Raw genomic sequence first — 22,599 nt, 5'->3', positions numbered from 1 at the left:
GTGAGATTAACAGATCGAGGGCGGGAACTGGTCGACTTACAGCTTTTCGCCGGCCTCTGCCATGCTGGCAATCGTCTCAGAAGCGTAAGTAAAAAGGCATTTCAAAAACGGAAATGCCGCGTGGCTTGTCACTCCTTGCTGGGGCCAAACAGCCGCCGCCCTGGCGGCCTGCCCAGCTGGCGTCTTTTAAAATTCCAGGGCGTATCATTACATGCCCCGGTCCGAAACAAAAGCAAAGCAGGTCCCGCAAGTCCCACTACAACACACGCACACAGCGTCAGAAGCCGCCAGACGCGACCAAGGCGCACTGGGCGCCGCCGTCAGCAACGCGCCGTCTTCCGACCCAACACCCACAACCCACGCTGCCGCGTGGGCCCACACCACCCGATGCCGCTACCACCCGGCACATACACAACGCCAAGCTCAACCCCGCAAACACGCGCAGGCGCCCCATGCATACGGGCAGGTGACGCGCCATGCGTATGGCCGCTATCCGCTCCGCTCGCACCAGAGCACACTCAGCGCTTGCCCGCGACCGAGGGCACGAAGGCGCCGCCCACGGCCACGGCCAGGGTGGCGGGGTCGGTGGGCTGCTGCGGCAGCAGGCCGCCCGCCACGGCGCCGCCGCGCGCCAGGACGTGCGCGCGCTCGACGTCCGTGAGCTTGCGCTTGAGCTCGGCCTCCTTGATGCGGATGGCGGCGTTGCCAACACCCGCCATGTACTGCGAGAAGAGGGTGGGCGGTAGTGAGGGTGGTGGAGGCGGGGTAGGTCAGTACGGCAGCGTCGGGGTCACATGTGTGGATTATAGTGTCCGGGAGTTAGAGTGTGCCCTTTCTACCAAATGCCTTACTGACCCAGATGCCCTGCGCTGCCGTGCCCACGCCCCGGCCCCAATCGGGCGACTGCCCCATGCAACCCCCGCCCCTCCCCTCTACGCTCCTGCGCCGCAGTCGTGGTGCCCCCTCCCTCACCTGGCCCGCCGGCAGGTCGTCCATGTAGGTGCGGTTCTGGCCCACCCAGTTCTGTAGAGGCGAAGGGGGGGATGAGACGCAAGGGATGGCAGGGGAACGGAGAGCAGTCAGCCAGGATGCCTAAACGTGCTTAGCGCCCGGTCTTTCATACAATGTGCTACTGCTCCTCTGTGCTGTGCAGCATGGCCACCATGCCTAGCCTAGCGGAGCCCCGTTCCCACCCCACCCCACCCTAAAACAACCTCCCCTCCGCTGCCCCCACGCACCTGCACCGGGTCCGTCCAGCCGCGGCTCTCGATGAACAGCGGGTTGTGCAGCGCCTGCTCCATCTGGTCGAACCAGCGCAGGCCGCCGAAGGACGCCAGGTAGAAGTTCTTCATGCGCTGCTTGTCCCACTCCTCCACCTCCAGCCGCCGCAGCTGCGCCGCGGTCATCAGCCGCTTCTCGTGGTTGATCTCGTCTGCGTTTGGGAGGTTTCGGGCATGGCTAGTTTGGAAAGGGCGGTGTTGAGCGAGGTGTGCGCATTGGGAGGAGGGCAGCGGTCGACTGGATGCCAAGGTGCGCATTACGGTAGGTAACACGGCAGCGCGGACAGGATGTGCGGGTGTGGACAGTCAGGTCATCTGGGTCGAACTGAGAGCCCCGCCCGTCGAGCTTCCCCGCCACGCCACGGCCCACCAACCCAAGCCCAACATCCTGTCGTGTACACAGCCGTGCCTTCGGCATTGCACCCGCTCCCCGCCCTCCGCGCCCTCGCCCGGCGAGCCACACCCACCCGTGACCAGCCCTGCGTCCACGTCCTCCAGCGCCTTGTCCCAGTCCGCCTGCAGCTGCTGCTTCCAGTCCTTGCCCAGCACCGCCTCGTAGTAGGCCTCGCGCGCCTCCTCCGGGCCCATGCGCGCCAGCCGGTACTCCAGCTGCCGGCTGCGGTCCAGCGTCTTCAGCACGCGGTGCAGCACGAAGCCTGGCCGGGCGTGAGGTGGCAGGAGGACATGAGAGGCTGAGTAAGGCGTGGCGAGAAAGGGAAAGGGCGCGAGGCGCGGGGCACGCGGGTGCTGCTCTGCTCAGATATATGCTTGTCTTACGATAATCTCATCAGGAATTGCTCAGGACGAGGAATGATGTTATCATCAAGGCAAGAGCAGCTGCGCCTCCCGTGCGTACGACAGCGCCCGGTGTTGCGTTTGGGTGCGTGCCATGCTATGCTGTGCGAATACCCGGGCGACCGCCCATTGTCACTGTTGCTCAGATATATGCTTGTCTTATGATAAACTCATCAAGATTTGCTCAGGACGAGGAATGAAGTTATCATCAGGGCAACAGGAGTTGGATCCCATGAATTGGCGTGCACACCCCATCCCACGGGTCTCGGTGCTCAGATATATGCTTGTCTTGTGATAAACTCATCAGGAATTGCTCAGATCGAGGAATGTGGTTATCATCAAAGCACCGATGCGGGATATCTGTGCATCATTTGCACGCCCCGAATCTCCCGCTGCCATCCAGTCTGTGTTCAGCTGCTGTGGTTGCTCAGATATATGCTTGTCTTTGTTAACCTCATCATGAATTGCTCAGATCGAGGAATGTGGTTATCATCAACGCAACCTGTTGCTGTTCGCGGCGTTGCACTGGCTGCAGATCCAGTAGCACGGCTATGCTGTCCGAGTGCCCACCGACATCCCCGTTGACCCACATCCATACCTAATCGGACCCAGACTCTCGCGCACTCCCGCCCAATACCTCTCCATCTTCCCTCCGCCACAAATCCCCCTTCCCCCTCCCACCTCCCTACCACACGCTCACCCGGTGCCCACCGCCCCGCCCCTCCCTTCCCTCCCTTCCCTTCCAACGCCCTTCCTCCCGCCCCTGTCGCTGCCACGCACCTACGAGCACCGGCCGCGCGGCCTTGACCGCCAGCCTCAGCGCCAGCTTGGAGCCGTCCACCACCACGTCCTCCAGCCGCCACCACAGCCGCTGCGCGCGGCCCAGCCGCTTGGTCACCTGCCGCACCGCCGACCGCGGAGCGCCCAGCACACCGCCCACTAGCGCGCCCGTGCGGCTGAACAGGCTGGGAGCCGGCGGCGACACACCTGCGTGCGCGGGCGGTTGGTGAGGTGGGATGGGCGTGAGTTGCATTCGCCGCAAGGCCTGGATGTGACAGCCCTGTGTGCCTGTGAGCTAGGTAACAGGTTCGGGTCCTGCAGATGCTGACGACGCCCGAGCAATGCACTCCCACGACGGCCACTGCTGGGCCTCCACTCCTACGCTTCTTGCCTCCAGATCCATGCGGCCAAGCGTCTTACGTCAAAGCACACCCGTCGTGCACGCCCGCAATCCCATCAGTCCAGTTCCCGAAATCCCCGCGCAGCCATGCCTCTGCAGCCTCGACATGTGGGTACAGCCGGGGCGGCCTCTGGCCGGGGCGGCCTCTGGCCCTGGCGCTGTCCGCCGTTGCCTCCACCCGCCCCGTGTACTTCCTCCGCTCCGCTCGGGTTTGACCGCAGATCCTCCGCCCCCACCCACCCCCGCATGCCCTTCGTCCCCTTGCCCCTGCACTCCACCCGCAACGCACCCGCCACGCGGATGAGCTGCGCCACCACCGCCTGCAGCACGTCGTAGGGGTCCACCGGCATCTCCGTCACCTCCACGCCGCCCGCCGCCGCGTCCAGCGCCGGTCCCAGCGACTCCGCCACGCCGGCCACCCAGTCGTTGTAGCGCTTCTCCAGCTTGGCGCGCTTCACCACCGCCTGCAGCTGCTGCACCAGCCCCTCGTCCGTGAACTGCAGCTCCGTGGTGCCCTCCTCCTCGTCCGTCACCTCCACCGCGGCCACCTCCGCCAGCTCCTCTGGGAGCTGCGCCGAGCCGAGCTGCGAGTAGGGGGCGGGACGTGCGCGGGAAAGGCGGTGCGGCGTCGGTGCGGAGTGGATGGTGCCGGGAAAAGCCTCGGGGGTGAAACCCCAACCAATTCCGCGGATCCTCGCTGCGCATGGATTGAGCATACCGCCCAGCTTACCAGCAGGCCGGCGATGTCAAGCCGCCCTTTGAGGTTGTCAATGTCGACCTCGCCATCCCCACTCCCCGCGTCAAAGCCGATCGAAAGGCCGGGCTCGTCCTCCTGCAACGTTACCTCCATGTCAGCAAAATTGGCCACAGCGCGCAGATCGGTGCACCCACGCTGGTGCAATTGGACGCACCTCTGCCTCCGCCGTCACCGCCTCGACGTGCCTGAACTGGGGCAGCTCCAGCACTGCGTCGATCGCGCTCCCTACTAGGTCGGCGAACGAGTGCAGCACTTGCTGCTGCTCCTCATCCTCCACGCCCTGAAACAAGTGCACACGGACCAAGTTCAGCGTGCCGGTCGCGTGCGGGACTTCCCCAGCAACTCCTCACCGCTGCTAGAGACTCGCCACCATCATTCCAAAGCACTATGCGGATGGGCGAAGGCCCGTCCGCCATTTTGCTCGACGACGAGTTGGTGCTATCTCGCTAGCGGGTCATTCAACCTAGTAAAAAATCGTGTGCCTACCCAATTTCTACAGCTGTGACGCTCAATGGATCGCGCAGCAACAAGGTGGTAAACGAGCAAAGCACTCCGATTGCCGCTTGCATCGCCCTTCCCCAGCCCTAGTGGTTCTGAGGCTCTCCTTTTCCGTTACATTGGCCATCCAACTTGCACATGCATTGAAGCTTACTATCAAGCATGCTTCACCTCCTGACGTGTTAGTTGCTCGGTCTCGTCCAAACAGCTCTAGTAGTGCTTATTGTCTGCCAACAATGGGAAACTCACTTCATAAAGCATGTTCTGAAAAGGACCTGCAAAAGGTTCGGGTTTTAGTGCTGCAACACCCCGGCCAAATCAACCAGCAGGAGAAGGAGGTCAGTTCAGCACGCAAGCGCTTGCGGTGTGTGTATTGTTGGTGGGGTGAAAGCGGCTGGCGGGGGCAAGGGGCGGGGCTGCGCGGCTTATCAGGCCCGCCAAGACAGCCCGCTTCCGACAGCTGCTACCCGGCCTGGGGCACGCGCGGCTGTTCGCGGCCTTCGTGCGGTGCAGCAATGCAGGGGCGCTCCCCAACCATACACATCTGTCCGGCACGCACCAGCCTTTACCTCGTTGCATACCGATGGACTGCTTGGAACGGCCATAGCTTGGCGCATCCACTCTCAGCCGCCCCACGCAGCCACCCCCAGCCGACCCCAACCTCTGCCTCCGCGCGTGGTGACTGAGTGCAGCTCCCCGCCCGCCCCTCAGCTCCCCGCGCGCCCCTACCGTTGAAAGATGTGTTGTATGACCTTTGCCCCTCCCTGAAAATACTGGTAGATGGACTGGACGCCTCTGCACATTGCGGCCTTCAAGGGGTCTGACCCCATAGTGCGGGAGCTCATGGCGCGGGGCGCCCGCCATGACATCACTGACAAGGTAAGATGCAGCAGTGACGACGGCTGGGGATGTTGTCGCAATCAGGTCGGCCAGCTCCAGGAGATCTCAAAGGGCTTGGGGGCTCAGACAGCCATCAGGGCCGGAGGCCATTTCGACCTCTCAGGTGCGAGCTTCAGTGCAGCAGTCCAACCCCGCCACCTCCTCCTCTACCCCTCACAGGAGGGCCGCACGGCACTGCACCTGGCCGCACTGAACGGATTCAGCGCGGTGGTGACGGACCTGTTGCGGCGGGGCGCCTCGCCAGCAGCTCGGGACAAGGTGCGGGCAGCGGGCTGCTAGGCAGTGTATTTGCATCGCCGCTGGATGGCGGAAAGGCCGGGTAGCGTCACAACATGGGGCAGGAAGCGAGAGGCGCAGGATCTGGTCGCAGAAGGCGAAAGGTGCCCGTGCGCATGCAGCTGAGCGAGGTGCGGTGAGTTCGTGCATGCTAATGTGAACCCGTTACCGCAGAACGGCAAGGCGCCATACGACTACGCAGTACAGAAGCACCCCAACGTGGCCGCGCTGCTGGGAGGGCCGCCGCCGCCGGCCACGCAGCCAGCCGCCGCGGCAGCCGATGCCGGTGATTGGGGCGGCACCGTCGCCTCGCCAAGATCAGCCGGTGGCGCGGCCGCGGCAGCCCCGCAGCCGCAGCCGTCAGGCCGGTTGGCGTCGGGGCCGGGCGGGTCGCAGCACGACCTGTTCGCAGGGGCCCACGCGCCACCAGCTGCACAGCCAGGGCTGGGGTACCCCGCCGCACCCGCCTTCCCCGTGTCGCCCACCGCGGCCGCCACCGGCGTGCCGCCGTACGGCTATGGGTACGGGGCCGGCGCGTACGGCACCGCGCCGCCGCCCAACACCTCAGTAGCGCCGCCTGCCGCTGGAGCTTACGCATACCCGCAGCGGCCGCAGCCGTACCAGGCGCCCACCGGCGCAGCTGCTCCTCCTCCCCAGCCCCAGCAGCAACCTTACTACCAGTACCCCTCTGCGCCCGCACCGGGCAATGCGGGCGGCGCGGCAGCGGCCGCCTCGCACCCGCCACCGGCGCCGCCCACCGCGCCGTCCGTGCCTGTCGCGCCAGCCCACAGCGGGCCACCACCGCATGGCCGGGAAGGCGGCGGCGGCGGCAACTCAAGCGTGGCACCGCCGCCTGCGCCTGCGTCCGACTTAGACTGGGGGCCTCCAGCGCCATCGGATTGGGGTGACGAGCCAGGTGCGCGAGCGCGCTTGCGTCATGTAACGATTCTATCATGCGGCCACGCCCTGTATGCCTGTCTTTGTAGGTTTCTCCTGCTCGCGACTGACCGTGGTCCATCTACCCTGTCGGCCCCGCAGACACGGCCGCCGATGCGCCGCCTCCCCGGCGCCCCGGCTTCAACCCCATCATGAGCGCCCGCTTCCAGCTGGAGAAGCTGCTGGGCGCGGGGCTGGCGCAGCTGGGCATCCACAGCGGCGGAGGCGCGGGCAACGGGCAGTGGGGCCACGGCGGCGGTGGCGGCGGCAGCGCGCACGGCTCGACCTCGGCCTCGCAGCCGCTGTCGCAGCAGGGGTCGGGCTCCACGCTGCCGCCCACGCCCGGCCGCACCGCGCCCGCCTACCACCCACCCGGCCAGCCCCACCCGCACCTGCACCCGCACCAGGCGGGGCCGTCGCCGCTGGGGCCTATGGCCGGGCACGGCGGGCTGCTGTCCGAGGGCTCCACCACCTCGGTCTCGTCCATCTCCATGGCCGGCCGCACCTACAGCTATGACGACCTGCGGGCGGCCACGGGCGGCTTCAGCCCCATCAACAAGCTGGGAGAGGGCGGATACGGTGCGCGACGGGCTGCGTGGTGGTACTGCTTGCGCGGTGGTTGAGATGCTTGGTGCAGGGGCGCCGACACGCGGCCATGCGCCGCGTGGAGTGCACCTGACGTCCAATTGTCGAATTCCTCACGCGTGTGCTGATGTGGCGGTATGCCAAATAGCACGCGTACGCACGCGCACACATTCACAGGTCCGGTGTATCGTGGCACGCTGGACGGCATCCCAGTGGCGGTCAAGGTCATGGACTGCACCGAGGGCGCCATGCAGGTGGGGGCGGGGCCGGAGGCGTACAGCGAGCCGCCGTGTGTGACGACTGTATGGATAGCGAGGGACTGGCCTCGTCGCATGCCACCACCCTGTGCCCACATCCTGCCCTGTGTTCCCTGCCTACCGCTCCCTGCTACCTGCTCCCTGCTCCCTGCTACCTGCTCCCTGCCCACTGCTCCCTGCCCACTGCCCACTGCCCGCTGCCCACTGCCCACTGCCCACTGCCCACTGCCCACTGCCCACTGCCCCGATCCCACTGTCCCCTGGCGCCACTGTGCCTCGACGCCAGGGCCGCAACGAGTTTGAGGCGGAGGTCCGCATCCTCAGCGGCCTGCACCACCCTCACGTGGTGCTGCTCATCGGCAGCTGCCCGGACAAGGTGCGACACGCCTGCGTAGGCGATTCAATTCTTGATCACCGCAGAAGGCCCAGCTTCACTGGTGCTGTTGCGCGCGTGAGCACACACGTCACGTGCGGTACCGCAGGCCATGATGGCCCAGCCCTTGCCCCTCGTCGGCTTGCGGTTGCGCCCAGCTGCACGCTCCGGGGCATGCGCCTGCGTTCACAATTGGCTCCTCCACCTACCTCTACCAACCCCCGCGCACAGGGCATTCTGGTGTACGAGCTGATGCCCAACGGCTCCCTGGAGACGCACCTGTTTGGCTGGGAGGGCGGCAGGAGCGCAAACGCGGGCGGCGCACGCGGCCCCGTGCCGCTGGGCTGGCGGCACCGCGTGCGCATTGCGGCCGAGGTAGCGTCGGCGCTGCTGTTCCTGCACTCCGCGCCCACGCCCATCGTGCACATGGAGTGAGTCGGGGCTGCTGCCTTCAGAGGGACTTGCCGCCCGTGCTGCAAAGTGTGCCCCCCGCCATCCACGGTCAACCCCTGTGTCAGGGGTGCCCTCGCGTGTGGCTGCCAGGCATTTCCCTCCCCTCCAAACATCCTTGCAATCCCCCACCTCACCTTCATCAGAATTCTCATGCCTGGGAAACCCTGTCAGTTGGCCCTGCACCCTGACCTCTGCTCAAGTCCTGCTCTCTCTTAACTGGTAAGACCTGCCACCCCCGACCCCCGCAGCCTCAAGCCCGCCAACATCCTGCTGGACGAGCACCTCACCGCCAAGCTGGGGGACGTGGGGCTGGCGCGGCTGGCGCCCACACTGGGGGCGCCCTCCGGCCCGGCGGCTGCAGCGGCGGCCGCAGCGGGCGGCGTCAAGTCCACCATCAAGGTGCGGCGCGTATGCGGCATCGAGTGACGTGGTAGCGTGACGGCTTGGGAGCTCGTATCTTGTCATTTGTCCTGACTTTCCTGTCGCCAACGGTGTGCAGGACTCACGGCTGGTGGGCACTTTCGAGTACATGTGAGCTGGCGGGTTTGGGTTTTGACGGATGGAGTACATTCATGAGTCGCCCGCCTGGCGCGCCTGCATAATTGCGGCCATCCACGCCAAGCCAACATCACTCACTGCTCTTCGCTCCCATGCTCCCAACCACCGGCTCAGGGACCCGGAGTACATGCGCACGGGCGAGTACAGCGCGCGGTCGGACGTGTACGCGCTGGGCATGGTGCTGCTGCAGCTGCTCACAGGCAGGGAGGGAGCGCAGGTAGGCAGGAGCGGCGCGCCGCCGGGGGATGGGTGATTTGAGGTATGGTGATGGGGTGGGTGTATGGGGGCATGGTGATGGAGCGCCCGCGCACGTGCGATGTCGCGGATGCGTCGTACGCAGCGCGATGCAGTCACCGTGTCATCCCCTGTACCACCGCGCGCCTGCATGCTGCTGCTGCGACACAACAATGCGCAAGGTCTTGCAACCGGTCCAGCGGGTAGTGCATTGCACAAAGGCGTGGACGTCGTGTAGCACCCGCCTGCACTGATGCCGCCCTCTGACCAATACGCAGGTGGTGTCTGTGGTGGAGTCGGCGCGGCGGCAGCCGTTGGGCTTCGGGCCCTGCATTGACCCGCGCGCGGGCGACTGGCCAGCTGCGGAGGCCATGGCGTTCGCGGACCTGGCGCTTCGCTGCGTGGAGTACCGCCGCCAGGACCGCCCCGACCTCAGGTGCGCCTGGCATTAACCCGATGCCCCTCAAGCAGGAGCAGTGGAAGGAGCTGCCCGTGTTGACTGCCCCTGCAGGCCTTTCGCGGAAGCTTTGATGTGCTTTGCCCAATGCTGCTGCTACGAGTTAAGGCTGACTAAGGCCCTTCGGTGCCACAGGACGGTGGTGCTGCCCACATTGATGCAGCTTAAGCAGCGCACGCAGCTGTACGAGCAGCAGCAGCCCACGGCGGCCTCCTCGCCCTCGCCTCTTGGCGGCGACGCCGTGCCGCCCATGTTCCTGTGCCCCATCACCCAGGTGCGGACACGTCCTGGGTATATTGTGTCCAATTCCTAAGTCGGCCCGGGCCCCCGCGCCGCCTTCGACCTACCTGTCGTGCGCATCGGCTGTCCTGACATGTCATGTCATTGAGAATGTTAAGGCTAACATCGTATTGCTGGCTCAAAGCCCAATGGTACCCCCTACAACACGTGCCCGTCCACCTCTAAACACCATGTGTTTGGGCCCCCTCCAGGACGTGATGGAGGACCCGGTGGTGGCGGCCGACGGCTACACCTACGAGCGACTGGCCATCACCGAGTGGGTTAGCCGCTCGCCCACCTCGCCGCTCACCAACATGCGGCTGGAGCACACGCAGGTGAGGGCGGCGACCGGGCCCGCCCGCCTGCTGTCCACGGGCTCTTGCGTTGACGCGCTGCCGGCGCCTCCCATATTCTAATGCTAGTCCCATTTGCCCACCCGATGTTTTGTTTCCGATCTGCTCCCCCAATTTTTTTCCTTAGGTGGTGCCGAACCTGACGCTGCGAAGCGCCATCAAGGAATGGCGGCAGCAGCAGCAGCACCCGCGCCGGTCGGGTCCGGGAGCGGTTGTGGGGGCAGTGGTGGGGACAGGGGCAGGAGCACCGGAAGGTGCACCGTCTGCACCGCCGATGACGTCGGCGCCGCCGGTGCGGGCGCGCGCAGATGCCGGCGGGTGGTGAGGAGGTACGTCATGTGCGTGCTCGGCAGTCAGCACCCCTAGGACTTGCCTGTCCTTGTAGCAAGGGCAGCGTCAGGTTTGAATGCAGGTATTGTGCATGTGTAATGTACCTGAGGTTGTTGGCACGCATGGTTGATTGAGCGTAGGCAGTAGGCTGGTGGGCTAAGGCTGGGCTGAGGCGGAAGCCACATGTGTGCTGGGAATTCATTGAAGGGTGGCAGCGGAGCTGAAAGAGTGTTATGGACAGTGCAGTCATGTACACAGTTGGAAGAGGCATTCCTCCGGACGCGTCACGCGACAGACCTCGAGGCCGGTGTAAAAAGCCTACAGCCTCAAATGGCAAGCCCGTGTCTTGTGGACCCACACGGCCACACCGTCACGTTGCAAGGCCGCTCAAGGCCACACGCACTCCAAGCCGAAGGAACGCTTATACTCTCGTCTCATACCGCCCCGCTCTCCCGTATCTGCTTCCGGCTCACGTACAGCTCGCTAACTCACTGTCCCTGCCCGCTGCTCCCCCCGACACCGCGCACGGCGCAACGCGCTCCTTGCTCACCAGCTCAGCCCCCTCTTGGCGATCCCCTCCCTTCTCGATCAGAACCCCTCGCACCCTCCTCGCTCAAAAGCGCATCATGACCCGGGGGTCCTTGCCAAGCTCGTCGTACACTAGGCCCACAATCTCTGGCGCCCGAGTCATGACGTCCACCGACACGCTCACGTACTTGCCGCCCATGCGCTCCTTGACCTCCACCTGTGGCGGCCGTGCACGTGTGGGCCCCGTGGCAGGATTGTCAGCAGGCGCAAAACGTGGTGGCGTGCTGGGCAGTTGAGGTGAATGGGTCTCTAGTGTAGGTTGCACCTGCTGATTGCACGTTTGACACAGCCGCCAGCACTCCCTCCCGATCTGCCCTGGCCTACCTTGCCGTCCTCCACCTCTGCCTGCGCCACCCGCGACACAGTGCCCACCACCGCCTTCACGAACTCGTCCTTGCCGCTGCTGCCGGCACCGGAGGCGCCGTCCGCCGCGCCACTGCCGCTGCTGCTGCTGCTGCCCGCCTTGCCCACCACCTGGAACGTGTACATGCGGGGAAACTGGTACAGCGCGGACAGGATGATCCCTGCGCGACGGCACGGGGCATCACGGCGTTGGCGTCGAAAGCATCATCCATTGAGTCCGGTAATCTTTCGGATGCGGGTCTGAAGCGCGCGCCATGTTGCCGGTCACAGCCCCTGCCTTTGACGGACCCCTTGCCGCCTGCAGCAGCTGACCACGGTCACGTGCCCGCTAACTAACGCTTCCCCTGCACTTTGCTCACCGGATGACCGCTCCGTGTTCTCCACCCATTCCGGCGGGTCGAGCTCCCCTCGAAGCGCACGAACCGCCACATCAAACCGTGTGGCGCCCATCTCGTTGATTTGCTGCGTTCCCAGCACGTGCATTGGGACAGGGGGATGGAGTGTTGGCCTGAGACCAAAGAATTCATGAGAAAAGGACTGAATGGGATCCCAGAAGCGCAACACTACGTCAAGGTCACGAGGAAAGCCGGCGTGGAAGGCTGGAAGCACCTTGTAGGTGCTGGAAGGCCCTTGCAAACCGCTCCCTGCTTACCTTGCCCGTTTTGGTGTCTATGAGGAATCCATCCTCAGAAATTGCAAGGTCTGTGAACATGGGCACCAGGGCAAGGGCGTTGACGGTGACAGCGTGGGGACCCACATCGGGCCGAGCCAAGTGTGCAGCGCCACACAAACCCGGCCGACCCCCGCCCTGCCCCCACCGACCCCGCAGTTCTTCTGGTAGCTCCTCCTGGTTCGAGGTGCTAGCCGTTGTATCATCCGCAGAGCGAGCAACTATTTGGGGTCGGCAGCGTTGTGCGAGCCGGATGTTCTGACGCGCTTGGTTCCTGACCGCTGGCCGGACAAAGCTAGGGCGCTGACATAGGGACCACATTCTGACTTTGTATTTCACGAAACAGTATAGAAACATGTGCCGGTGCGTGCCGGTGGAGACGCAATCTAAATACGATGGCATCACATTTGGCAAACCAGCTCAATTCCCGGAGGACCATTCACAAAACCCTTAAATTGTAACAAAGTAGCACACTGCGTTATGGCGGGCCCTTCCAACAGCTGTTGACCGTCTCTTCTCCACTGTGCATCAAGAACTGTGCCGCTGCAATGTCAAGACTTCGCTGAGCAGCCGACAAAGCATAGAATGAGCAACTGGATAAAGCGCGCTTGGCTTAAGCTGGTCTTACAGGTAAAGCGTGGACACCGTCGCGGAAATCGCCGTGCACATCGTGCACGGCGTTGCGTTCTTGATTCGCGGCTGCGGAACCTCGTGGATAGCACGCACGGGCATCTGGACGGCTAATGGGATTTGCAGACCCTTGCTTGTCTGACGTGTTCCCGCCTTTCTCCCGTGCGTCGGGCACTGCAGTCGAACTGCGCCGCCGAAGTCTGCAGGGCCCCCTTGCCTTAGGGCCACCTTCCCTCAGCTACGGGCTTAGGCTGGGCCAAGGATGCTTATCGCGCTTAAGCGGAACGGCTGGCCTCAGCATGCCTCCACCGCTCCCGCCTGCCCCCCGAGCGCTGCCCAAGTTACTATGCCGCACGCTTGCCGCGCAGGCGCCGCATCCTCCGGAGGTGCGCGAGGCCGCGCAGCGATGGGAGCGCTTGCCGCCCAGCAGCGTGGGCGCGGTGTCTACGGGTCCAGGCATTGGCTCGGGATCAGTAGAGCTGGAGGATGATCAGAATCCTTCACAGAAGCCGCTGGGCCGGCAGGGCCCCGCACCACACAACCCTTACCAGCGGCCGACACTGGACCCGGTGGCGAAGCGGGCGGTGTATCTACAGGAGGGGGATGGCGCTCTTAGCTCTGAATTCAAGCAGCAGGTGGCGGACCTGATGCAAGAGGAGGGTGAGTGGGCGCGTGGAATGTCTGGGAGGGCGGGCGCAGGGACGTTCCTGGACCGTGTATGTTGTGCCGGGGCGGGTGGAGCAGGATGACAATCACGCTGGATGCGCGCATCTCCACGTCTATCCACCTCCACTCCACAGCTTTTCCAGTCGTCTGCTAATTACATGTGCAAGTCACATCGTTCCGCAGCTTTGACGTGAGTACCTTCCGTACGTGGCCTTACGCGGCCTGCTGCCTGCCGCCTCGCGCGCACCGCAGAGTACGGAGTCTTCAGGCTGGTGGTCCCACACGTCAACCTGGACAGGCGAGGCGTGGGAGGGGGGCTGTAGATATCAGACTAATCCAAACCAAATGCGAGAACAGGCGAGGCGTGGGAGGGGGGCTGTAGATATCAAACTAATCCAAACCAAATGCGAGAAAGCGAGGAGGAGAACGTGGCCTATGCTCGGGGGCAAGCCGTTCATGTGAAGAACGGATTGAATCACAAATACGAAGTACTCCCCTCCAGGGGGTGGGGGTCATTGGGACAGCAAGATGCAAGACAAGACTTGTTAGTACAAAGTAGCGATAACGCTTGTTGATGATGTTGGCGGGGGCGGCGGCCTGGCGGGGGGGACCCAGCCTGTGAAGTAGAGCGGCCCTTACAGGGAGGATAGATGCAGCACCACGATGCAGCACGTGATGGTCCAGCAACGGCAGAGGCCATTCGAGGGTGTGCCACGGATGTATGCGTGGGCGAGCCGCCTGGCAGCGGCCTACGTCATGGAGAGTTAGCTCCGGTTGCATGCGTCCGACTGCGCCCCTCCCTTCATTCCCCTCTGCTCTGTTCCAGGGAGGCCTTCAACAAGTATGTGGACTGGCTGAACGCGCAGCACCCCGCGACCATCTCCCGGAAGCCAGAGGTGGCGTCACACAGGTGCGGGGGCAGCGGCTCGGGGTACAGGTGCATGTAGTGCTTCCCTACTCGCCGCGGCCTACCGGGCATTCAACGCATCCGGCTTGGGTCAACCGCCTTCCGTTCATGTGTGTGCGTAGGTCCATCTTCGGGCTGCCCATGGTGCGGCCCTTCAGCCCGCTGTCGCTGTTCTGGATGGGGCTCATGTTCCTGGTGGACATCACGTGGACGGTGAGGCGCAGCGGGCGGGGCCATGCAGGGGCGCAGGGGGGGCGGGGGTCAGGGCAGGTGCCCCATGTACACGAGAATGTACAGGTGGGTGTTGCAGGCGCTCAAACACCGGGCGTCTGGGGCTGTGAACGTGGTGGCATGCCGCCGACCTCCTGCGGTTGTCCAGGCCTTTGGTGTGCCCATCAACGTGGGCTTCTGCTCCATCGACTACGGCAACCTGAGCTCCAACTGCACCGCAACGGACCTGACTTTCGGTGAGAGAGTGAGAGCCGTGCAGAAGCGCATGGGCACAGCGCATGCAAGCAGGGACTGGTATGCAGGGACTTGAGACGGGATGCTAGGATGGGAGAGCGCTAGAACCTGTGGGGTCTTGCTCCTTTCTCCCTCGCTTGGCCCCATGCCCGCACAACCCCCTCCGCATCACAACCACACGCGCAGGCTGCCTCTACACTTCAAATCTGTTGATGAGCTTCCAGCTGGGCCTGACGGTTGTGAACGGCCACCGCAAGAAGCGGGTAATGGATGGTGAGCGGCTTCTTCATTGGCATACTCGACTGGCATACTGCCCTTTGCCGACTACCCTTTGGGCTGTTGGCATGCCCTCGCCGTGACAGTGCTTGGCGCGCCCGTGCACACGCGGTGTATGCTTGTACTAATTTTGTATGCCTTGATGTCGGTGCAGGCCGCAAGGTGGCCTACTACTACGTGACGCACATCCGCTTCTGGCTGGACCTGGCCGCCACCGTGCCGTTCATCTACCTCATCTGCGTCATCGTGATCAGCGGGGGTCACGGCTATACGGTGCGAGGGCGTGAAGGTGACCGCATGTGTCCAGGCCCGACGGCGCTGGGTGGGCAGGCGTGCTGTGGACGTTGTTATCCGTCAGTGCGACCCAACGACCGCCTGGCCCTGCAGCCCACGCCCGCTTGCTCTGCCTCCTCGTCCAGGCCAAGTGGGTCAACGCGGTGTCGCTGATCCGGCTGCTGCGCCTGCTGCGCCTCATCAGCGTCTCCAAGGTGCGCGGCGCAGTGCGCGGTCGTCCATGTATTTATCACCAGCGGCCATCCCACTGACGGAACATTGCTTGCCGCTGCTCAGGTGATCCACATCGACAGCACTCTGGGCCAGGACGGCTTCATCAGCAAGTACATCAATTTCTCCACCCTGTACGGTGCGTTTGGACGTCGGCACGGGGCAGCGCTAGCCAGCCGCACCTGCCATACTACCGTATGTTGCCGCGCTAGTCCAATGCAATGCCGCTGACCGCTGCCACCGCCTGCCCCTACTGCCACAGTGTTGATGGTGGCGTACCAGGTGTTTGTGCTGGTCAACTTTGTGGCGTGCATCATGGTGCTGCTGGCGTACATGCACGGGCTGGAGGACAGCTGGATGACGAGCGCCGACTGGGCTAACCTGCCAGAATCCTCCCGCCCCTACCAGTGGTTCACATCAGTCTACTGGGTGCGCAGGGATGCCGATGCGTGAATCCCCCTGGCCCGTGTATGGACCCCTACGCGTGGGTGCGCTGTTGAAGTCTCCAGCCGATGTGTCCACGGCTCTTGTTCTTGGTCGATTGCCTTCAGCGCTGGCGGGTGCACCTCCAGCCTGACTCCGGCCCAAACCTGCCGCACCTGGACGCTGCCGCAGATCATCACCACGGCCACCACCACCGGCTTCGGCGACCTGGGGCCGCGCTGGTGGGCGGAGCAGCTGGTGATTAACATGACCATGATCGCGGGCATGATCGCGTTTGGTATCCTGGTCGCCAGCGTCACGACCTCGCTGGCGCGTGCCGATGTTGCGGCCACACGGTGCGCGGCCCAGGGTTTGGGGATGTGCGGTTGATCGATGCTGAGGCTGTTGCCCCTCATGTAGCGGCGCTACGCGCATAGGTGCACCGTATGACCTGCTGAAACAGCCCACGTGCGCATACCTCGCAGGCTGCAAGCGCACATCAAGAAGATTAGCCTGGTCAAGCACTGGCTGACCACATGCACGCTCAACGAGCACCTGCGCCTCGGCATCCAGGTACGCCGCGCAGCACTCCGGCACAGCGTGCGGACTCGTAGCCAGCTCTGCCATTATTTTTTTTACGGTTCTTCCATCACAACTTGCATGCTCGCAACTCGGCACAACAGGAGTACTTCGCTCAGGTCTACGTGGCCAAGCAATCGTTGGAGTACGGCGAGGCGGAGCTGTTCGCAGACCTGCCCTCCTACCTGAGATTCGAGGTGCGCCTGTGCAGGGCCGCTGAAATGCACGCCACACACACATGACTACATTACCAGGACCGGCACAGCAGCACTGCCCATGCGTGCCAGTTCTCCCGCGCATGTTGTTGATGCTTTTATTCATGTCCCTCTCACGCGCCCACAGGTGGCCAGCGAGCTGGCGCTGCCGCTGATCAAGTCCGTGCACGCGCTGCGCGACTTGAACGAGGACGCACAGCAGCTGCTGGCCGCGCACTTCCGGCCCATCAAGGCCATCGTGGGTGGGTTGCGCGCGACATCGCACGCTGCCGCCCCACTGACACGTCCACGAACACAGCTGGCGCGGCTGCGTGGGACGCCCGTAGCTTTGTATGCACCGAGGCCGTCACCCGATACGCTATTACCGGCAGAGTCGTGCACACATGCGGTACATGGCTGTGCCAACCCGCACTTTCACCTGTTGCCCGCCGCAGGCCAGGAGCTGTGCCGGCAGGGCGACGACGCGGACCGCATGTGGCTGCTGGCGTCGGGGCGGCTAGTGGCGCTGCGGCACAAGGAGGAGGCGCAGCACGTGTCGGCGCCGGCGCTGGTGGGCGACTCGCTGCTGCTGGCGCTGGACGTCAAGCCCTGCAGGTGAGGGCGGGGCAGGGTGGGCAGTCAATGGTAAATCAAGAATTGCCGGTGAGGCGGGCAGATATGCATGCGGGGCGGGGCGGCTGCTGGCGTGCACTGCCGACGAAGTTGGTACCAGCTACGCACCGAGGGATGTGGCGCTGCTGTGCCCGCCGCGGCGCGCCGCAGGTTCCGGCCCTGGACGCTGCGTGCGGCTGGCCCTTGCCAGCTGTGGGAGGTGCGGCTGGAGGACCTGTCCCGCGTGCTGCACATTTACCCCGGCATCCGCCTCGCGTTGCTTGAGTACATCCGCGCAGCCCTGGTGAGCGGGCGGCTGCGGGGTCAGGGGGCTTGGATGGCCGTGCTGCCGGCCTTCTTATTTGATTGTACTGGCAGTGGAACGACGTAGCTGCGCGGAAGCGAGTCCTTAGCGGTCCAGGGTGCAGGCATGGGTGGGAAGAGGTTGCGCGCAGCCACTGGCCGCGATCTGTCGTGTCCGCGCTCAAGGCGAGGTACGCGTCGCCTGCACCTGATATGCCGTGACGCGCCGTGCCTGCAGGTGAGGCACATCTTCTACCTGGGTGCGGACGACCAGCACAGCAGCACAGTCGGCGCTGTGACGCTCAGCACCACTGGCGGCTGGTGTGAGGTGGTGGCGCTGCTGGCGAGCGCGATCGCCGGCAACTATGGAGAGTTGCCTTGGCCGCTGGACGAGCTATCAATAGAGCTGGAGCGGGTGAGCTGGATTCGTAATGAGTCCGTCTATGCGGCAGTCCTTTCGGCAGGCCTGCGAACAAGGGTCGCTGTCATAACCCAGGACCGGAATTGAGGAAGTAGGGCGTTTGCCGGGAGTGTGTGCAGTCTTCCTGCCTCCATACAGGGGCCTGACAACCATGACCTCACTTCTTGGCTCCGCCGCCGCACCGCTGTAGTCCCACGCTGCTAGCCCCGTGATGCTACATGGCTACCCCGCACCACTGCCGTAAGCCCGCGCTGCTACCTCCTTGTTGCTCCCCCCAGGCAAACATCGAGGACGGCAGCCTACAGGGGGTGCTGACCGAGCTGGTGGAGGAGTCCATGGTGCGGGACGGCCTCACGCCTGAGGTGAGCAGCGCGGCGGGCCGGATCAGTAGCAGGGCTTGTGCACGGGTCCTTGCCTCGCTACTGCAATCAACGTACAGAAGCTGCTCCTGGCGCCAGCGTGCATCGTACATTCGTACACACAACCCTTCAACCGACTCGGCTTGGCCCTGGCCCTTGGCGACCTATGCCGACTGGCCGCCCACATCAAGTTTGTCCTGCACGCTCGCTCCCACCACCACCAGGCCGTGATGGGGTTGCCGCTGGAGGTGCAGCAGGAGGTGCAGCGCCAGCAGGCAGACGTCGCCGCCACCTTTGGCCTGCCGCCCGACCTGTTCGTCGCCAACACCGTGGTGGGCAACACCATCGACGAGAACGCCTCCATGTCGGGGCCCGACCCCAGCCCCGCTGCGCTCAGCGGGCACCAGAACGGCGAGAGCATCATCGTCAGCAACCTCATCACGCCCAGCCGGCAGAGCGCCGGCCGGCGCGAGGTGGCGCCGTGGATGGCGGCGGCGATGAGCTCCAACCAGAAGTTCTATCCGCACAAGGGCCCGGCGCCGTGGGACCTCGAAGAGGAGACCGCAGCCGGGGCCGACAACACGGCTGCAGCGGCGGCAGGCGCAGGAGGCACGGCGGCCGCGGCAGGCTCAGGCGGCGGCGCCGCGCCAGGCAGTACCACGCCGCCCATGCCCGGCTCCCAGCGTGTGTCAGTGGCCGGCGAACAGGGTACGGACTTGCAGGGCAACGGACAGTCCGGCCTCGCGGAGCGCCCGCACTCGCGCAACGACCCCGGCTTTCATGGCGGCCGGTCGCCCTCCCGCCAGCAGCCGCCGGGCTCTGCCGGCGGCATGCCGGCCACAGCGCTGCAGCTGTCTAGCCGTATGCAGCCGGCGCCTCCATACCAGCGCTTCGCAGTCGGCGGCAACATGGGGCCATCATCCAGCGTGCTGCCCATGCCGCCGTCCGCTGCTGCCGTTGCGGGTGGCATGGTGGTGGGTCAGGGACTGTTGGGGATGATGGAGCGGCCCATTCGCCGCGTGGTGTCGCAGCAGCGCAACCTGGGCGCCGGCTCGACTGAGTCCAACTCCACCAGTGCCGCCGGGGTGCACTCGAGCTCCGTGTCCATGAACGTGCTGCCGCGGCCTCTGCAGCAGCCCACCGCCGGGGCCTCCGCCGCCACGCCGTCGCTGAGGCCATATAAGCAACTGTCGCTGCAACAGCAGCGGTCCAGGCAGTTCCTGGAGGAACAGCAGCAGCAGCAGCCAACTGGGAGCAGGCGGCTGATGCACTGCAGGACCGACCCCACAGCCGGGCTGGAGAGCGGCCCCGAGGCCGCGGACATCAGCTTCGGTGGCCCGCACGTGGCGGCCGGCCCGGCGCCCGCCTCCAGCGACGGCGACCAGAGGAGAAGCGTGGACCGCACCTCTGCACCGCCAGCCATGGCGCCGCGTGAGGCAGATACGCTGGAGCACGCCGCCGCCGCTGCCAGCAAGCCGGGCCCTGATGCTGACGACCCCATTGCGCAAGAGACGAGGCCCGGACCCCCTGGCGGCCGGCGGCCGGCCAGCATCGACGGCAGCAGCATGCGACCGCCGTCGCGCTCATCGCCGCTGGACCCTGTGCGAGAGAGTTGCGGGCCATCAGAGCTCGACACCGACAACGATGGTGGGATACGGTCCCCGACTGGTGCACATCTTCATCATGACCCATCGCGGCAGCAGCAGCATGCGTTCCGCCACTCGCTCACAGGCGGAACGCCAAGTGCGGGACAGCACACGCCGGAGATCATGGGGCAGCAGCAGCAGCAGCCACTGAACGCACAGGGTCACGGGCTTGCCACCAAGTCTCTGACTGCGGGCGGCGGACTGCCACCACACCACATCGCTTCGGCGGCGCCAGGGCTGCGCCGCTCCATGCTCAGTCGGTTCTCATCGCCGTTTGCCACGGCCACATTCCACAACCAGGCGCATTCCATCTCAGGTGGAACAGCGCTCGGGGCGCCGGTACTGCCGGGAGCGGGCTCGCACACCTCGGGCGCTGCGGGGCACGGGCCTGCTGGGCTGGGTTCGTCGTCAGGGCCCGGATCTGCATCCGGTGGTGCGTCAAGCTTGCACCAGCAGCACCAGCAGCATCCGCAGCACCAGCAGGGCGCTGTGGCAATGGGGCACCCCTGCACTCAGTGCGGCGCTGTCGCCTGCCCCACCTGCGGCAGCTGGACAAACACCGCCGCCCTGCAGCAACACACGGCGCACCCGCACCCGCACGTGCACTTTAACCCGCTCAACCAGCGGCCGCCGGCGCTGGGCCTCGCCGGCGGCTCCAGCATACTCCCGGTCGCGCCCTCCATTGCGCACGCGCCGGGCGGCAGCGGCGCGGGGGCCGCCGCAGCTGCCACGCTGGCGGCTGCGGGTGCGGCGGCCAGCCAGACAGCGCTGCACCAGGTCCAACAGCAGCAGCAGCAGCAGCTGCACCAGCCCCAGCCCCAGTACCAGTACCAGGGCTCGCGGGAGCGCGTGACGCCGTCGCAGTCGCTGATGGACGTCATCCGCGGCAGCATGCGGCACCGCAGCGGCGGCGCGACCAGCTTCGCGTCGCCGCCGCTGCACGTGCAGTCGCTGCAGCCGCCCGCGCTGCTGGGTGCCATGTCCGTCACCGCTGGCGCCTCGCTGCCGGGGCCGTACCGCGGCGGCCTGCTCGGGGGCAACAGCACCGGCAACGCGCTCCCGGGTGGGCCTCAGCACAACAACAACAACCTGGCGGCAGCTGCCGGCAACACCCCGAACCTAAACAACAGCTTCATCATGGCGGCGGGCGGCGGTGGCGGTGTGCCGGGCAGCCCCAGCCGGCCGCTGGGTCGGCGCTCGCGCATGTTTGGGCGCAGCTTCGCGGCGGCGAACCGGTACGACAACCTGATGCGGCACACGCTCAGGCGGGACACGCTGGTGCGGGACACCATCTGGGCGGCCTACTCGCAGGCGGAGTCGTCGGACTTGGCGTCGCCCTCGCTGCCGCCCGCGGCGCAGGAGTAGGCGCAGGTTTCCAAGCATGAGCAGCTTGGCATGCAGCATGATGGCGTGCTGGCGTTTGCGAGCGGGTGGGGACTACCACCAAGGAGGATTTGGCCAAGCGGGGCGAGTTAGAAGGCCTTGGCCCCAGGGCATATGAACATACATGTGAAATGGGTGCGCCATTTAGGCGGCGTTGCTAACGCGTGGTGCGCTCCTTGCTGACGGTGTGTGCCTGCACCTGCGGTTTTCATGGCGCATTCGCTGCTGAGAGTGACTCGGAGCTATTGCTTATTCTTCTGATGACGTGCATGGAGTCCATACCTGGGCTTGGCTGTACCATAACGAGGATACCTGATGCCAAGCACATGCGCGCCTTAAGTTGTGGCGGCTAGGACTCACTGGGAACTGCCACTACCGTTTGTGGCTTGCTTTCCAGCCGACCAGGTGGCGGCCATCTGTGGACAACATGACTTTATGTGCATGTACGGTATTATTTTGTCGTTCGGTGACTTCGATCTTGACCGGCTCAAGGCTGCGGGCAGGGTCCAGAAACGTACCGCTATGACGGCCCGGCAGGCGGTAGACCCGGTCACGAGTATACGGTCGGAACGAGGGTGCACTCAAGTTGCACTGCGTGTGCACGGCGAAGGACACAAGACCTTAGACCTTTCATTTCGTATGTGTAGAGCGCGTACTTGGTACTGTTGGTCGAAGCTCGCATGGAACTGTGTTCAAGTCGCCAAGGTACTGCCCAGTGCCCGGCATGCATGGTCGACACATGAGAGGGAGCGAGAGGCACCGCGAGCGCTCACAGACATTCGGCTGCGTTGGGGGCTTTGGGCTGTACGGCACAAACGGGTGTTCTCTGCCAACCCCAGTCCCTACGCCTCCCCGTACTTCAGTCCCTCTTCACTGAGTAACAGTAGGCAAAACGGAAACCATATTCCAGAAAGTAGGCGAGAGGTCATGCCCATGCGGCCAACTTGCCTTACCACTGTCCCATCGCACGCCCATGCGGCCCTGCGGCATGTCAGGTGAAGTGCGGAGACGCGGGGCGCGCACGCGTGCAGCCCGTCCGCATGCGCATTGAGACACCCGAGGTGGAGGAGAACTTGCACAGCATGTGCCCCCAAGAGGAGGATGGAGGC

The 22,599-nt window shown here is 64.9% G+C and overlaps 4 protein-coding genes across 5 annotated transcripts; 2 read left to right on the top strand and 2 right to left on the bottom strand.

The window, feature by feature from the left end:
- Window positions 1-24: 24 nt before the first annotated feature.
- On the bottom strand, window positions 25-4,522 carry CHLRE_12g532100v5 (uncharacterized protein). The gene is made up of 9 exons (XM_043068580.1): window positions 4,363-4,522; window positions 4,167-4,292; window positions 3,986-4,087; window positions 3,545-3,839; window positions 2,856-3,062; window positions 1,748-1,936; window positions 1,239-1,432; window positions 973-1,023; window positions 25-722 (listed from the first exon to the last, which is right to left on the bottom strand). Exons 1-9 carry the CDS (start codon window positions 4,426-4,428, stop codon window positions 519-521), a joined length of 1,434 nt encoding a protein of 477 aa, XP_042918675.1. The 5' UTR covers window positions 4,429-4,522; the 3' UTR covers window positions 25-518.
- A 100-nt stretch (window positions 4,523-4,622) lies between these two features.
- On the top strand, window positions 4,623-10,798 carry CHLRE_12g532050v5 (uncharacterized protein). Its single transcript, XM_043068579.1, has 15 exons — window positions 4,623-4,848; window positions 5,291-5,389; window positions 5,570-5,668; window positions 5,861-6,602; window positions 6,725-7,201; window positions 7,385-7,461; window positions 7,751-7,840; window positions 8,069-8,268; window positions 8,539-8,689; window positions 8,790-8,821; window positions 8,963-9,065; window positions 9,361-9,518; window positions 9,675-9,813; window positions 10,031-10,153; window positions 10,299-10,798. Exons 1-15 carry the CDS (start codon window positions 4,747-4,749, stop codon window positions 10,494-10,496), a joined length of 2,790 nt encoding a protein of 929 aa, XP_042918674.1. The 5' UTR covers window positions 4,623-4,746; the 3' UTR covers window positions 10,497-10,798.
- A 2-nt stretch (window positions 10,799-10,800) lies between these two features.
- Window positions 10,801-12,447, bottom strand: CHLRE_12g532000v5 (uncharacterized protein). Its single transcript, XM_001692973.2, has 5 exons — window positions 12,275-12,447; window positions 12,105-12,154; window positions 11,812-11,914; window positions 11,414-11,613; window positions 10,801-11,246 (listed from the first exon to the last, which is right to left on the bottom strand). The coding sequence occupies exons 3-5, from the start codon at window positions 11,900-11,902 to the stop codon at window positions 11,115-11,117; spliced, it is 423 nt and encodes a 140-aa protein (XP_001693025.2). The 5' UTR covers window positions 11,903-11,914; window positions 12,105-12,154; window positions 12,275-12,447; the 3' UTR covers window positions 10,801-11,114.
- A 135-nt stretch (window positions 12,448-12,582) lies between these two features.
- Window positions 12,583-22,318, top strand: CHLRE_12g531950v5 (uncharacterized protein). Of its 2 annotated transcripts, XM_043068578.1 has the most exons (21): window positions 12,583-12,752; window positions 12,933-13,053; window positions 13,121-13,412; window positions 13,671-13,716; window positions 14,245-14,328; window positions 14,448-14,538; window positions 14,705-14,792; window positions 14,977-15,063; window positions 15,221-15,339; window positions 15,486-15,554; window positions 15,637-15,709; window positions 15,833-15,999; window positions 16,186-16,349; window positions 16,479-16,566; window positions 16,677-16,769; window positions 16,915-17,029; window positions 17,222-17,381; window positions 17,550-17,682; window positions 17,920-18,096; window positions 18,381-18,464; window positions 18,686-22,318. In XM_043068578.1, exons 2-21 carry the CDS (start codon window positions 13,015-13,017, stop codon window positions 21,470-21,472), a joined length of 4,956 nt encoding a protein of 1,651 aa, XP_042918672.1. In that variant the 5' UTR covers window positions 12,583-12,752; window positions 12,933-13,014; the 3' UTR covers window positions 21,473-22,318. The 2 variants fall into 2 exon arrangements, with proteins under 2 accessions (XP_042918672.1, XP_042918673.1); XM_043068577.1 differs by lacking the exon at window positions 12,933-13,053.
- Window positions 22,319-22,599: the final 281 nt, after the last annotated feature.

The sequence above is a fragment of the Chlamydomonas reinhardtii genome, chromosome 12, assembly GCF_000002595.2.
Source record: "Chlamydomonas reinhardtii strain CC-503 cw92 mt+ chromosome 12, whole genome shotgun sequence".
NCBI lineage: Eukaryota > Viridiplantae > Chlorophyta > Chlorophyceae > Chlamydomonadales > Chlamydomonadaceae > Chlamydomonas > Chlamydomonas reinhardtii.
This window is presented reverse-complemented; position numbering and strand designations above follow the sequence as displayed.

Bases quoted from the DNA above. Each gene is read 5' to 3' on its own strand.
- CHLRE_12g532100v5 (XM_043068580.1), bottom strand. From the start codon at position 4,428: ATGGCGGACGGGCCTTCGCCCATCCGCATAGTGCTTTGGAATGATGGT. The intron at 4,293-4,362 runs GTGAGGAGTTGC...CACTTGTTTCAG, and splicing joins GTGGCGAGTCTCTAGCAGCG to GGCGTGGAGGATGAGGAGCA. The intron at 3,063-3,544 runs GTGCGTTGCGGG...CCGCGCACGCAG, and splicing joins GCAGCTCATCCGCGTGGCGG to GTGTGTCGCCGCCGGCTCCC.
- CHLRE_12g532050v5 (XM_043068579.1), top strand. From the start codon at position 4,747: ATGGGAAACTCACTTCATAAAGCATGTTCTGAAAAGGACCTGCAAAAG. The intron at 8,269-8,538 runs GTGAGTCGGGGC...CGACCCCCGCAG, and splicing joins ACGCCCATCGTGCACATGGA to CCTCAAGCCCGCCAACATCC. The intron at 10,154-10,298 runs GTGAGGGCGGCG...TTTTTTCCTTAG, and splicing joins TGCGGCTGGAGCACACGCAG to GTGGTGCCGAACCTGACGCT.
- CHLRE_12g532000v5 (XM_001692973.2), bottom strand. From the start codon at position 11,902: ATGGGCGCCACACGGTTTGATGTGGCGGTTCGTGCGCTTCGAGGGGAG. The intron at 11,614-11,811 runs GTGAGCAAAGTG...GCCGTCGCGCAG, and splicing joins GAACACGGAGCGGTCATCCG to GGATCATCCTGTCCGCGCTG. The intron at 11,247-11,413 runs GTAGGCCAGGGC...CGGCCGCCACAG, and splicing joins CAGAGGTGGAGGACGGCAAG to GTGGAGGTCAAGGAGCGCAT.
- CHLRE_12g531950v5 (XM_043068577.1), top strand. From the start codon at position 12,708: ATGAGCAACTGGATAAAGCGCGCTTGGCTTAAGCTGGTCTTACAG. The intron at 14,793-14,976 runs GTGAGAGAGTGA...CCACACGCGCAG, and splicing joins CGCAACGGACCTGACTTTCG to GCTGCCTCTACACTTCAAAT. The intron at 18,097-18,380 runs GTGAGCTGGATT...TGCTCCCCCCAG, and splicing joins TATCAATAGAGCTGGAGCGG to GCAAACATCGAGGACGGCAG.